We start from the raw sequence: 14290 nt of genomic DNA, 5'->3' as shown, positions 1-14290 counted from the left end.
TCACTAAAATAGGTCACCTAAGAACCCTCAACCATACAAAATAACCCAACTTGACATGAAAGCAAAACACCTTTAAAACGTGTATGCGTGCGCGCACCCTGGAATTCACAAAACTGGACTCATTAAGATGGCCATTCCTTCTCCACATAACCTTCTGGGATGTGGCTACACTCGACCCCAGACGTCCTGACCTGCTCGTGGCTTTCCCTCCCTTCCCTTCCGAAACTGGCCTAAGCTTCTGGCCACTCTTTGGAACTCACACTCTGCAGACACAAAGTCCTGCCATGATTATTCATGCAGCTTCTGTTTATCTTCCCAAAAGAAACAGCTAAGCCGTAGCAGGTGAGTGATGGTTGCAGGGCTGCGGTGAAAGGTAAAAGCCACTGCAGGTGGAGCGGCTTAATGGGGTATTAATTGGGAAACAGGTGAAGGCAAATAGGTAGCACAGCAGGTATGTAAATAGGCTCGTGGGAGGAAAGGCATTGAATTTTATGCTCTTTAACTAAAAATAAAGACTTGCTGTTTAGCTTATTTTTGCTGAAAATCGTGCACTATGAGGGCCCTGACAACCGCCAGCATCCTCGACGATTCATTATTATTTCAGCATCATCCAGGCTACTTAATAGGATCTTCAGCCTCTTCATTTTTTCATTGTTTCAGCTGACTTGGTGGCTTTAGGATGCATGCTTTTTCTCCAGAGGCCAGAACAGTTTTTTGTAGATTGTGGAGTCAAAGTGATATTTGGGCCTCTAGCCTGCCTTCTGGTGGCATCCTTGGCTCTTGCTCATTGGAGAAATGCAGCAAGTGTACAGTATCACTGTGGCCTACCAAGAACACATACATCCCAATGAATTCTGTCCTTCGAAGTAGCCATCTCAAGAGGCAAAACACTCACTCCAGTGCCGTCATTGGCTCCTTTTCAGGAACGCCACTTCACTGGTTGTTTTTAAGTCACCCATATGGAAAAGGACCCTTACAGATACTCTTTACTTACTTACTACCCCTAAGGATTGCCCAACATCAGCATCTAATTCATGACCACATTTAGTGAGAAATGGCATTTGACTTTTAAAATCCATCCCCGCCCAATGCAGAGAAATTGTCTGTTGCTCACAGGATCCCAAAGAACACGCCTCGGGCTCCTAGGAAAGAGTTTTATGAAACGTCTGGAATGCTGGCAAGCCTCCTTGGGATAAGTGTCCAGCTTCCCAGAGCGATTACTTTGCACAGCCCACACTTAGAAATTTCTACATTTGGGTATACTGGCGTTAATGTTCAGACACATTATTTTAAGGCTACAGTTTTATTTAGAAAATTACTAAAAATGAACTACTTCATATTTCCATTCCACTCCACCCACTTAGCCATTCCCTGTGGCGATCTGTTGGTGGAAGAGTGAGGGGGAACTTTGTTACTTGCTTGGCCTACGTTTGTTGATTTCTCTGGGGAGTGGCACCGGTTTTGAAGACTCGGTTAGCCCTTTACTGCTGAAATGGCTAAATATTAGTGGGGCTCCACTGTGTATACCATGAAATGAATTAGGTTTACAGTATCATGCAGATCTCCTCCTATGGTTGAAGTACTCATTAATTTTACCGCTAATGAGATGTGAGCAATTAAATACCTTTAATTAATGAAAATCAGACAAACGCCAGGGATGCTCTCGCCCTGCCTTCATAAAAGTAGGGAAGATGTTTACAGATCTCACTCTGACTTCCGTCTGTAGAAGGACCGCAGTTCTGAGCTACTGGAGATCAAGTGTTCTGGTCCAGCGAAAGTCATTAAAATATTTCGCTTGTAGGAATTAAAGGCGTAGGCATTTGTGGATATTATAAAGATTATCTGAGATTGGGAGAAAAAAATACTCATAACTGAGAGCCAGTCCTACAATGTAATAGCAAATTTCATGGTTGAAGATGCAATAGGATTGAGTACAATTAATAGTCCTGAAGCAGTCATTGAGTTCTGGGGTAGGCCCCGCACCTAATTAGATTATTAAAAATGGCCTGTCTTAGGCCAACTATCACTAAATTGAAATCCAATTATGGCTTTATGATTTTGCTGAAAAATATTTAGCAGTTGTGCTCGAGTCCTCGTGGAAGATCATTTCCTCTCTACATCAGCGTTTGCACATGTCACAATGCATCTTCCAAACAAACCTGACCGCAATTATCTCAGAATCAATCTTATATTAGATAAAAATATATTCTAATGAGTGTTTTCATGTCTAATAGCATAATCGTGCCTCTCCATACTTGAGGAATTAAAAGACGGTGATAGAAGACTTTGCAAAACATCTTTCTTAATGAGAGGCATGTTTTAGATATAACTGAGTTGTGTGCCATCTTACTTTAGGGAAAGGCGTTATGCTCAAATATGTGCCTGAGCGTGCTGCCAGGTGGACTGGGTTCAGTTTCCCGTAATTGGCATTGGAACTGCAATAAAGCAGTTGTTTGCAAGGAGAAGGGCGCAGAATTTTCAGGCACTCCCGCCGTGCGGATTTAAATGCTACGTTAAATATTTATGAACCCGAGATTTTTATAATTGATCATTGTATGATTTATACACGGTAATTATAATTAGCTTGAAAGAGATTTCTAAAAAGCCAGTTTCCTGGTAGCCAAGACCATTCAATAAAGCTAAGCTGCCAAAACAAAAATTAGGTGGGAACCCAGCCACCAAGTTCTGAGCGCCTGTACCCATAGCCTATGTTCAGTGAGGCACCCGCACCTCACCAGGCGTCCACCTGGGTGCCGACTCCTGCGTCACCTGCCATCATTTTTCATGCTTTTGTTGCAAACAGAGTTAAACATAAGCAAGTAGAAAACTTCAGAGAGCCAATGTGTAACAAAAGGCAAAGGTGTGGAGGGGGTTGGAAAGGTTAATTAAAAATGTAATGATCCCATTTGCTGAGACAGCGCTATTAATCATTTTGGAGCGGTGAGCATGTGATTTGCACACCACTGATGGGTGGCATCTGATCTCTTAAGGTGTGGGTGGGGTGGTGGGCCACAGTGTGTGCATCCTGCGAAAGGGCTTCCTAACGGGTGGGCCCAGGGTGAGTGAGCATGGGGTGAGCCCCTGGCTCATGGTTCACATTGGACTCTGCCTTCGCCGGATGGAAGAATTATTTCCAAAGTCACAAGTATTCAGCTTAATTCAGTCACTGTGAACCCCAGAGGAAACTTGGGTACGGCTTGAGGCTTAATGTAGTCATGTAAGGTACAGAAAAATATGACCAGGAGGAAATTCATCACCCTGTGACACAATATGTCTGAGACGGTGTGTAAATGACAAAAACGCGCTCCCAGGAGCCAACACGTGCGTTTTAAATGTAATTTTTAGCATCCCAGCTGGAAAAGACCAAACTCTTGAAGGATTGATTACAGGGGTCACAACCTGTATGATGCGATTTGCCATCAGAAGGCCAGACTGGAAATACGAGCTTCCAGAAAAGCCTGCTGTTCCCCTTGTGAGGATCTTGGAGCTTTTGGCCCGTGTTTTATTTGCTGGGATAACATGTTAGAGGGAGCCTATTAGAGGGAGAACAGTAGTTATGCTAACGTAGTAATTAATCAAGTCGGAAAGGAAGAGGAAACCAGTTGTGAAGTCAATTCTGCCGCCCTAAGGAGCAAGGCAGAAAGATGCCCGGGGATCGGCCAGCATTCCTAAACAGCGTTTTCCCACTGTGTCTTGTGAACTTTCTGCTTCGCGCAGATCATGCAGATTTTCATATATGTACCGTTTTTATTTCCCCTCGTAATCTATAGAAATGGATTTCCAGTTGCTTGTATCTGTATTTCATCCTGCATCATTTAGACAGATTATCTGGCCCCAGCCGATCGCCAGTAACAGTGGCATTTTCTAAGTGTAAGTAATGAGAGGCTGCCGGCCACAGTGATAGCCTCTTTGATTTGGGACAGTGTGAGGATTGTTCTTGGGATAAAGGCAGTTCCTCGCTCCAGAGGAACTTAGAATGTGAAAGCTTCTCCCAGTGCATAATTCATCCTGACACCTCCACGTCTCCCTTTGTTGGAAGGACCTTTTTACATTCGCTCAGCCTGCAGGTCAGGGTGGAAACCGTTGGTCCATTTACTCTTTGGAGCAGCAAACGTCTAGAGGCCAGCGCCTGCCTCCCAGTGCTGGGGTTTTGCATTCTGTCCCTGCTCATCACGTTTTTATCCTAAATACTTGATGTTATAACCAGGAGAGACAATTTATATTATAACCATCAAGTCAAAGGAGCTTGAGGCGTGAAGGGATCTTAAATGTATCATCCCACAAATGGAGAAACTGAGGCCAACTTCTAAACAGAGACATCTGGGTGATTTGGACCGCATTTAACGCCCCCTCCCCCCCGACTCCTACTTCATCGCTCCTCCCTTAGCACCTGCCCCTTTCTATCCCATGGTCAGGGAGCTGGCCATCTGGTAGGTTGCTATGCAGGTCATACTTCCCATGCCCAAGAAACCAGGGAAACAAGTCACATCAGATGTGATTACAGCCAGAGAGGCTGAGAACGATGCTGGAGAAAGCCATACGTAACCCGCAAAGCAACGACGTGGTCATGTCCGACTTTGAAAGGAAACGCTGGCGCATGGGCCTTCTCCATGACGCGTGGCTGGGCCCCGGAGAGCAGCGCGGTGGCCGGCACCCCGCACCCACAAGGAAGGATTTCTAGTAAACGCCTCCGTCCTGAGAACACGTCCCATACAGACGGCATCCCGGGCGCTGCTGAGCCACAGAATGGTAACAGCAGATGGAGGGAGAGATCGGAGGCGGCGGGGAGGGGATGCAGCGTTTCCTTGCCCCTCTGAGATGGGCTGTGGAGAGGGTGGCACCCTGAGTTGGGGCGCAGCTGCGGGAAGCCTTCCACGCAGGGGGCGGGCGGCGCTGGGCCCAGGCCCCGAGACAGGCCTGCGCCCGCCTCCCGCGCCCGCCGCTGCAGGGGCCGCTCCCGGCGCGCTCCTTCCCCCTGCCCTCAGGCCACTGACGTTTTGGGGCACTGGCGGATCATTTTAATACCTGCGGGGGATCAGTATTCTCACCAAGTGAAAACAACTCGAGTTTCTGTGTCCTGTGATTTCAGGAGTGTTTATTTTTACTTCGTGGCAGCAGGAAACGCAGCATTACCTGAGAGAGTTGGAGGTGACTGTGAGGAGTTAACGAGGAAGGGGGTAGAGGCTAAGAGTTGTTTTCCACATTCTCTGACTGTGAAACTTTTTTTTTTTTAAAGAATAGGATAGATGTGATGTTTTTCCCGTATTTTATTGGAACATTTTCTAATATACAGAAAAGTGGGAAACATTTTGCAGTCAACCCATTGCGTAGATTCTACCCCTAAATTCAAAAGTAATTGCTTTGTAAGTATCCATCCATCCATCCTTGTGTCCATCAGTCCTTTATGTTGTTAAAATGCTGACCTCAATATACTTCCCCTAAATGCTTCAGCATGCATATCATTAACCAGTTTTCATTAGTTTTTTTTCCTTTTGAGGCAAAAGTTATATGTCAACAAGCCTTATGTGTACTGTTTTGAGCTTTGACCCAAACTTCTTTCAAGATAGAGAACATGACCATCACTCTAGAAAGTTCCCTCTTGCTTGTTCCCAGCCAATCCCCACCTATCCCTTAGAACCAAACACTCTTCTGAATTTTTTCAGAATAAAGTACTTCTGCCTATTCTAGAACATCACGTATACAGAGTCTTGCAGTGGGTAGTTTTTGTGTAAGGCTTTTTCCCCCTCAGCGTAGTGTTTTTGAGATTCATCTGTGTGATTGTGTGTGTCCGCAGGTCATCCATTCTCGTTTCTGAGTAGTAGTTCATTGTGTCCTTAGACCACAGTTTGTTTAGCCATTTCCTGTTGAATACATGAGCTGTTTCAAATATTCCATAGGGGAGTGTTAACATAGTCATCATATTGGAGATTACGTTCCAGTGATTTATTTATATTATAACTGGAAGCGTGGTACCTTTGGACCACCTTTATCCAGCCTCTGGTAACCACAAATCTGATCTTTTTTCTTTTTTTCCTTTGAGTTTTATTTATTTATTTTTAGGTTCCATATAGAAGTGAGATCATAAAGTATGTGTCTCTTTCTGACTTATCTCACTTAGCATAATGCCCTTGAGGTCCATCCATGTTGTCACAAATGGAAGGACTGTTTTCATTTTATGGCCGAGGAGCATTTTATTGTATATACATATATTCTACTACTTTACCCATTCATTTGTTGACAGACTCTTAAGTTGTTTCCATATCTTAGCTACTGCAAATAATACTACAGTGAACATAGGGGTGCACGTATCTTTCTGAGTTAGTGTTTTCATCATAAGGTAGTTCTGTTTTTCATTTTTTGAGGAGCCTCCATACTGTTTTCCATAGAGGCTGCACCAGTGTGCAGTCCCACCAACAGAGCACGAGGGCTCCCCTTTCTCCACACCCTCGCCAACACTCGTTTGTTGATTTCTTAATGACAGCCGTTCTTACAAGTGTGAGGTGGTATCTCACTGGGGTTTGGGTCTGCGTTTCCCTGATGATTGGTGATGTGGAGCCTTTTCATGTACCTGTTGGCCATTTGAGTATCTTTGGAAAAATGTCTAATCAGTTCCTTTGCCCATTTTTTAAAATGAGGTTGGTTGTTTTTTGCTATTGAGTTATATGAGTTCTTTATGTATTTTGGATATTAATCACTATCAGAGACATACTTTGCAAATGTTTTCTCCCATCCCTTTGGCTGCCTTTTCACTTTGCTGATGGTACCTTTTGCTGTGCAGCAGCTTTTTTAGTTTGATGTGATCCTGATCTCTTCTTTTTTATTCTGTTGTTTGTGTCATATCCAAAAAAACATTGTCAAGACCCATGTAAGGAGCTCTTTTCCAGGCCCATTTGTTTAAAACTTGTGTATTACGTGGACTACATTCAGAGACAAATACATTTTCTGGACCTTGTTTGTTGGGTTTTATTATTTCTGTTATAATTTTATTTGAAATTTATAAACAAAAAAACTGTTAAGTTTTTATTCTTTGCTGGTATACAGCCATAAAAGCAATGAACACAAATTATGTATGAACTGAACTTTGAAAACAATTAAGTGCAAGTTAACTACATTAGTTTAATGTAGGGGATGATACGGTTTTGCTGAAGCTGAATTGGTGCTTGTACTCAGGAGGTAGTACCCCATTTCAGCATCAGTTCCCTTGGGGTTGGCAGGCTAATGGGGCGCCGTATGATGACTTAATTCTGCCATTTTTTTCCATTTGAATTTACATGAACTGCTTGTTCATATATCACTTGAATGTTATATGAACATCATTTAAGTGTTGACTTGACCTCCATGCCTCTTTTCTTTACAGCCAGAGAGTAGAGAGTATTGTTGAACACCAATGCAAGTATAAATTGCATGCAGCAAATTGTACCAGTATCCAGCCTTACAGGCCTAATCTAGATGATATAGCATTTGGTCGTCTTAATTTATTTTAGATTATCATCAAAAATGCATAATTTAGAAATCTTCTAGCAAACTGTAGACCTTCAAGAATATAAATCGCTGTTGCCCATGGGCCCCACGGCACAGCATTAGAAGTCTCAAAAGAGGAAAAGGCTAAGAGTGTCACCAAGGCCTGGAGGGTCCTAGTGATCTTGTCAGGGCAACATGGTGAATATTTCACTCCTCGGGCCCTAAGGACCTGAGTGTGAAAACAGAGGAGCCAGAGAGCAGCCGGCTTGGGAAGGTCACGATGGAGAGAACGCTCCAGGTGTGCTTGTTGAACCAGCCAGGGATGTAGCACAGCTTTCAGCTCCTGCACTGCTCACCTAGGAAGGGCTAATGTCTTGTTTATTGCCTCGCACACTAAATGGTCGGATTCAGATGTCACAGGCAGAAACATGAACCTAGAGCATAGTAAAATACTGCTGGTGGAGCCTGGATATAATTTTGTTTTCAGGTTTTTTATTTTGGGTTTTCTTAAAGCAAGGCACATCGTCGGTCCAACAACAGGGAGACAAATGTTGGACTTCCTGTGTGTGTCCTTTACTTATCCGCTTATTTAAATTGTTTTTCATTGTAGTAAGAATGTTTAACGTGAGATATGTGCTCTTCACAGATTTTTAAGTGTACAATATAGTATCATTAAGTATAGGTGCGATGTCACACACATCTCTAGAGCTTACTCATCTTGCACAGCTGAGACTTTATCCCCCTTGAGAAATAGCTCCCCATTTCACCCTTCCCCCACCCCAGCCTCTGGCAGCTACCGTTCTGTTCTCTGCTTCTGTGAGTCTGAGTGTCTCAGATAACCTCATGCAAGTGGAGTCCTACTGTGTTTGTTCTTCTGTGGCTGGTTTATTTCACTTGGTATAACATCCTCAGGGCTCATTCATGTTGACAGTCACATATGGCAGGATTTCCTTCTTTTTTTAAGGCTGCATAGTATTCCATGTGCCCTTCAGACGTACATTAAATGCAGTGCCCTTAGTCCAACCTAACCCACCTGGATGCTTTCTCCTCTGTTGCTAATTCTCTTGTAATTTCCCAAATGCCTTCATGGTCCCCATTGACTGGGATCGTAAGGAGAATGAAAGAAGTTTCCAGAATCCAAGGAAGGGCTGAGGCCTGAACAGGAACTGGCTGGGGGTCGAATCCCACAATTGTGTGGCGCTTTGCTGCCTCCCTGCTGTTTCCACAGGGTTGCTATTACACCTTATTATCGATTTTCCATATACCACCTTATAATTTGGGTCTGGAAGGTTTTCCATCACTTCCTGTCCCTATGGAAACACCTGTATCATAGCATCTGAGCTTAATTTCCTCTGTCCACTCATCTTTTAACTTTACCCATTGGGCTTGGCTCTGCCAGCCCACCCAGCCAGCCCCTCCCTCCACTAGGCTCTCTCTGCAGGCCACCCGGTGGGCAGCCCAGCAGTGGACAGCCCTGGTGTCTGACAGCAGAGGGCTTGGGCAGAAGGCCGCATATGTTTTGTGAGACTCCAAAGGCCTGTGGTTTGTAAACCCGTTGAAATTCCATCCAAAATACTAGCCAGATTTTTCTAATCTGCAACCTCAATACTCATGGAGCCCACATTTTGTAGGTGGTAAGGTAAATGGTAATTGAGGTTTGCAAATTTTTATGTAATTTATTCTAGTTTTCTCCCCATGGCCTGTGGGCTAGAACTTATACAGCTTCGCCATAGTTGCGTCTTCCTGTTTAGAGAGCCTAGTATAATATTTTGTCTTCTGGGCTCAAAGAACCACGTAATTACTCTGTAATCATATAGTAATTAGCATGTACTATATGCATTTATTACATAATTATATTCCTGGAGGATTGCATGGCAATTACACTTAGGTTCGGCATATCATTTTATAGACTGTGTAATGAACAAGTGTATAATTTGTTGCTTTTTTCTTTTATCCTGATTTCAGTTTACCAACCAGGAGTTGGAAACTTCTCCTCCTGTTGCCTTGTTTATATGTAATTGGGCAGGTGCCCGAGCTCCTTTGGCCTCTCTCAAAACCTCCTAATTACGCGTCGAAGAGAGTGCTAGGAGCTTGTGTTCTGCCGTGGACTCCCAGCGTTTGCTCTTAATATTTACTCCTTAGGTTATCAGCTCATTAGGTTATTAGCTTCAAAACACAGAGGAGGTGTGAGAGCCCAGGCGCCCGCACGGTGCTCACGCCTGCCTTTCTGTCCCTTTCAGTGGAGCACATCCCCAAAGGAAACAACTGCCTGGACGCCGCCAAGGCCTGCAACCTCGACGACACCTGCAAGAAGTACAGGTCCGCCTACATCACCCCGTGCACCACCAGCATGTCCAACGAGGTGTGCAACCGGCGCAAGTGCCACAAGGCCCTGAGGCAGTTCTTCGACAAGGTCCCGGCCAAGCACAGCTACGGGATGCTCTTCTGCTCCTGCAGGGACATCGCCTGCACCGAGCGGCGGCGGCAGACCATCGTGCCCGTGTGCTCCTACGAGGAGAGGGAGAAGCCCAACTGCTTGAGCCTGCAGGACTCCTGCAAGACAAATTACATCTGCAGGTAGGCACGCTGGGGGCCGGGTGACGGGTGCGGCGGCAGGGAGAGCGCCGTGGTGGCCTCTGGCCAGGCGCCCGGGAGGGGCGGGCAGTCATTGGAAGGATTGGCCAGAAACTGACCTGTGCGTCTGACACGTGGTTCTTTAAAAGCTGGGGGAGGTTCCCAGTTTAATCTGGGGAGAGCATGGAGGGGTGCTGGAATGAGGTTAGTCAGCAGGGAGGGGCGCCTGAAGGCACGTGCCCCTCCAGAGGCCCTGAGACTGCAGGGAGTCCCAAGGGGTTAAGTCAGGGAGGGGTGGGCTGGACACGTGGAGGCTCTTGGACATCAAGGTCAGAACACTGGAGGAGACCAGAGACGGACTAAGCTGTGTCCAACTGGAGAGCACTTCCAGAATCCCGGGGTCTGTTCTGGGCATTCAGTCATCGATGTGGTCCGGAGGAGCGGTCACCTCGCTGCTGGGACATGCTTCCCGCTCCAGCCTCCATCGGACACCTGCCAACCCCGGGGCCCTGCTGCTGAAAACAGTCACTTCCTTTTCCCTTGTGGCCACTTACTGTTTTAATGTTCGAAGCCACATTCTCGGTTTTCATTTTTTATATATTTTTAGCAATATAGAGTTCGGCAGAGGGAAAGAGAAGGTCTCTCTTCATGCTGTTCTCTTTTGCCCCCAACTGACATTATCAACAGTTTGATGTGTGTCCCTCCAGAGTTTAGGATTGAATTCAGTTGCTGATCGAAGCAAGTAGAGTTTTATGAGCAGAGACTTAAGTCATTGCGGCCTCAGGCGATGCTGGTGCCACATTCAGATGTGAAGGCTGGATCCAGGGCTGGGGGTTCAGAGGAGACATCAGTTGACCACACCTGTGCTTTGTCCCCTGGTAGAGCCAGGAGCCCCCAAATGCCAAGTCCTAGGCACCCAGTAAATGCTCACAGTGGACAACAGATGAGGGTGTGTTATGTGCCTGGTTTCTTGTAGCTGCCCCATTTCTAAAAGCAGGAAAGAGAAGTTATATTTTGAGGATGCTGGTAAGCTGTTTCTGGTCCCTTTAAGTTTTGTTTTGGTAGAATGGGATCCCTGTCTTTCCTTAAACCAGCTCTAAGAGGGACCAAAGGAAAAAAGTAGAACTGTCTCATGCTGGAGATTTTGTGAGAGTAATATCCTTCGATTTTTTTTTTTTTTTAAGTTAGAAGCAGGTGACCTGCTATATGAGGAAGAGCTCAGGTGACCAAGTGGGTCTTGGGAGGGGTCAGGTGTTCCTGCAGAGCAGCTTCTCCAAGGAGCCTTCCTCACTCCCGCACCCCCATTCCATCGAGCCCCTCTCAGCGGCGGGCTAGGATGGGGGGTGTCTACACGGGAAGGGTCCTGAGGAAGAGGCAGAGGCCCTATACAGCTCTGGCCTGGGGAAGCCAGTCAACCGGGGACCCCCTGCAGGAGATGGATGTGGTGAGGAGCGGGACACGGGGCGAGCAGGTGGGAGCTTTGCTCAGGGTGGAGGGTGTTAGGGGGCAGATAATCTGAAGACCCCTCTTCTGAAGACCTCTGGGTCCGAAACCCAAGTTCCTAGGCCAAGTTCAGCCTTTCACCAGAAGGGATCCCTCTTCTAGGAGCAGGTCTGGGTTTCCAGGGTTGTCCTTGGCTTGAAGCCAGACAACTGTAGCTGCTCCCTGCCCGTCTCTGCAGTAAGATGTTAGCCTGTTCGCTGATGGGTCCCAGGCAGGAAATAGCCGTACAAGGAGCAGCGGGTGATCCTTTCGCCCACCGGGCAACCCTGGGAGTTGGAGGAGGGCATGGGGATGGAGCCCTCTCTTCCTGCGAGTTTCATCTTGCACTTGAGATCCAGAGGCGATCCCTGGCTTCCCCTGCACAGGCTGACAGCCCACCGCGCGTGGTTCATTTACAGTACCCGGCCTTCTCTTCCAGAACAAGGGAATCCTTAGAGGGTTGGTGTGAATTAGTCAAATCAGATTGTTTTCCCGCTAAGCTGTAGTGAGAAATAGCGGGGAGATTGGGAACTTGGGGTGCTTTGTGGAGGTGGCAGGAGGAATCTGCGGATAACAGGATGATTTGGGTACAGGTTGGGGGCTCAGACTGACCAGGTAGGAAGGTCCCGGGAACCATTTGTGTTGAGACAGCCCCAGGAGCATAGAGTGACCTGGTTGATGGGGCAGAAATGGACAAAGGGGCAGCCCTCGCCTAATAACCGAGTGCGGCTGGTTCCACCAAGGGGGGGATGTGACCATGGCCACCACGCAGAGGGGCGAAGGTCAGCAGGGGGCAGTTTCTGTGCTGCTGCTGCCCATTTCTGGCTGTAGGAAGAACTCAGAAGCTGCTTGGGAATCCAGACCCTAGACCACCCAGGGGCCCCACCAAGTGAAACTGGTCTTGGTGTGATAGATGGGTTTCATGCACCATCGTGAGTCTTCCCCAGGAAGGGGAGCCGGTGACTTTCCCTGGAGTTCCCTGGCATCATTCATATAAATCCTTTCCAGAGCCTGGACTAACTCCTCATGGTGACCCCTCCCTGTCAGCTGTGGTAAATGTAATTGAAGCTGCTAGGTAGTCTAGCAGTGTTTCCTTTGATCAGATTGTATTAATCTTGTCTTTAATTTTATGCCCTTTATTTCGGCCCCCCTCAGTCCATCTCGGGGAGACCCTTGCTACTACACAGCTGGTACTATCTGGAACTGGGGCTCCTGGGGGGTTTTACATCTCAGGCGCTCTGACCCATCCCCATCCGGAGGCAGGCAGGCGGGTGCTGCTGGAAGGGGTGGTAAGAGGGACAATCACTTCCTAAAAACCATATTCTTCGAAAGCTCACAGGTCCAGATGCTCCATTTGCATCTCAACTTGAGTGACTCTCCAATTGCTGCCCAAGCTCATTAAGTTTCCTGCACTAATGTTCCCGACTCTCAGCACCCGGGCCTGCTTCCCCCCCACGGGCCCGATGGGGCCTCCGCGCAAAACCTGTCTCCTGCCTGCTGCCTTCAGAGGAGACGCAACCTCAGCTTTGCCTTTTGGCTTGTTTTCCTTCTTTCCGTTCCCTTTCAGGGAAGCTGACAGGTTCCTTTCCTCTTGGGGTGGTTGGGGAGAGGCGCGCGCTTGACGGGTGGGCCTCGAAGCTTGTCTAGAGAGAAGCGCCGCGGAGGTCTTACTGCGGGGGGTGATGGGACGGGAAAGCCTCCCGTTCCTCCACAGCGCAGCATCTCCCTCGCCGGTTTTCTTCTGGTTGCTTTCTCAGCGCCTGCAAAAATGTCAGGACTCAGGGTGGCCGTAAAGGAAGTGTAACCTTTATTCCTGATCTATGTTCTTATATATACATAATTTAAACACATGCTTTCCCTCGTTTTCCCTGAACTCTGATATCCAAAATAAGCTCAGCACTTGAGCGCTGGCTCGGGGTGCTGCAAATATGTTCGTATCTCTTTTACTTTTCTAATAAATCACCCAGACGTCTCGGCTATTTTTATTTATTTATTTTTATTTATTTATTAATTTATTAATCCTCACCTGAGGATATGTTTTGTTAATTTTTAGAGAGAGAGGAAGGGAGAGAGGGTGAGAGGGAGAGAGAAACATTGATGTGTGAGGGAGAAACATCGATCAGTTGCCTCCTGGATGCGCCCCAACCAGGGATTGAACTTGCAACCCAGGTCTGTGCCCTGACCGGGAACTGAACCCACAACCTTTTGGCGCACAGGACAACATTCCAACCAACTGAGCCACCTACCCAGCCAGGGCGCCGTTATTTTTTATTACCAAGCTATCTAGCATCTTCCTCTGGAGCATGTCCCTTCTAGTTTTCATCTAAGAATGACAGTGCTATATTCCAAAACCCATGAATGGCGCTTCCAGCGCCAAGCGGAGGGAGCGTGAGGCCACTGACCAGCCCGCCTGCCGGTGGCTGTAGCTGCCGCCGGACGGTGTCGCTGTGGGAAGCAGCCCGGAGGATGCCTGTGGCTCAGTGGCTGAACCCTTCTTGGCCCTTCTGCGTTTGCAACAGAGTTGCTGCATCCTTGGGCTCCGGAGGAACAGCTCCTAGTCCATACTTAGTATGTAGCCACCGTTTTCCAAAACATGACATTTTGCCCTGGGTGCTGGGTGCTAAGGGGTTCCAGCCAGAAACAGCTCTCCAACTTGAACACGTTGTATCCCAGGCTCCCCCTCTCCTGGCAGCGCATGTAGGTGGAATTGAATGGTGTATTTGTTATCCTGCCCTTCCTTCCTTCCTTCCTTCCTTCCTTCCTTCCTTCCTTC

At 47.2% G+C, this 14290-nt stretch overlaps 1 protein-coding gene across 5 annotated transcripts in view; it reads left to right on the top strand.

Annotated features, from left to right (window-relative positions):
* GFRA1 (GDNF family receptor alpha 1) overlaps nucleotides 1–14290 on the top strand; it is a 168464-nt gene that overhangs the window by 105550 nt on the left and 48624 nt on the right. For all 5 annotated transcript variants that reach the window (XM_081158378.1, XM_081158376.1, XM_081158379.1 and 2 more), the window contains exon 5: nucleotides 9702–10038. In XM_081158378.1, coding sequence (XP_081014504.1) covers nucleotides 9702–10038 — 337 coding nt within the window. The remainder of the gene's footprint in view (nucleotides 1–9701; nucleotides 10039–14290) is intronic.

Source organism: Miniopterus schreibersii (genome assembly GCF_964146895.1).
Source record: "Miniopterus schreibersii genome assembly, chromosome: 14".
In the NCBI taxonomy this organism is placed as follows: Eukaryota; Metazoa; Chordata; class Mammalia; order Chiroptera; family Miniopteridae; genus Miniopterus; species Miniopterus schreibersii.
The sequence above is the reverse complement of the archived record's forward strand: the minus strand, read 5'-3'. Positions and strand labels throughout refer to the sequence as shown.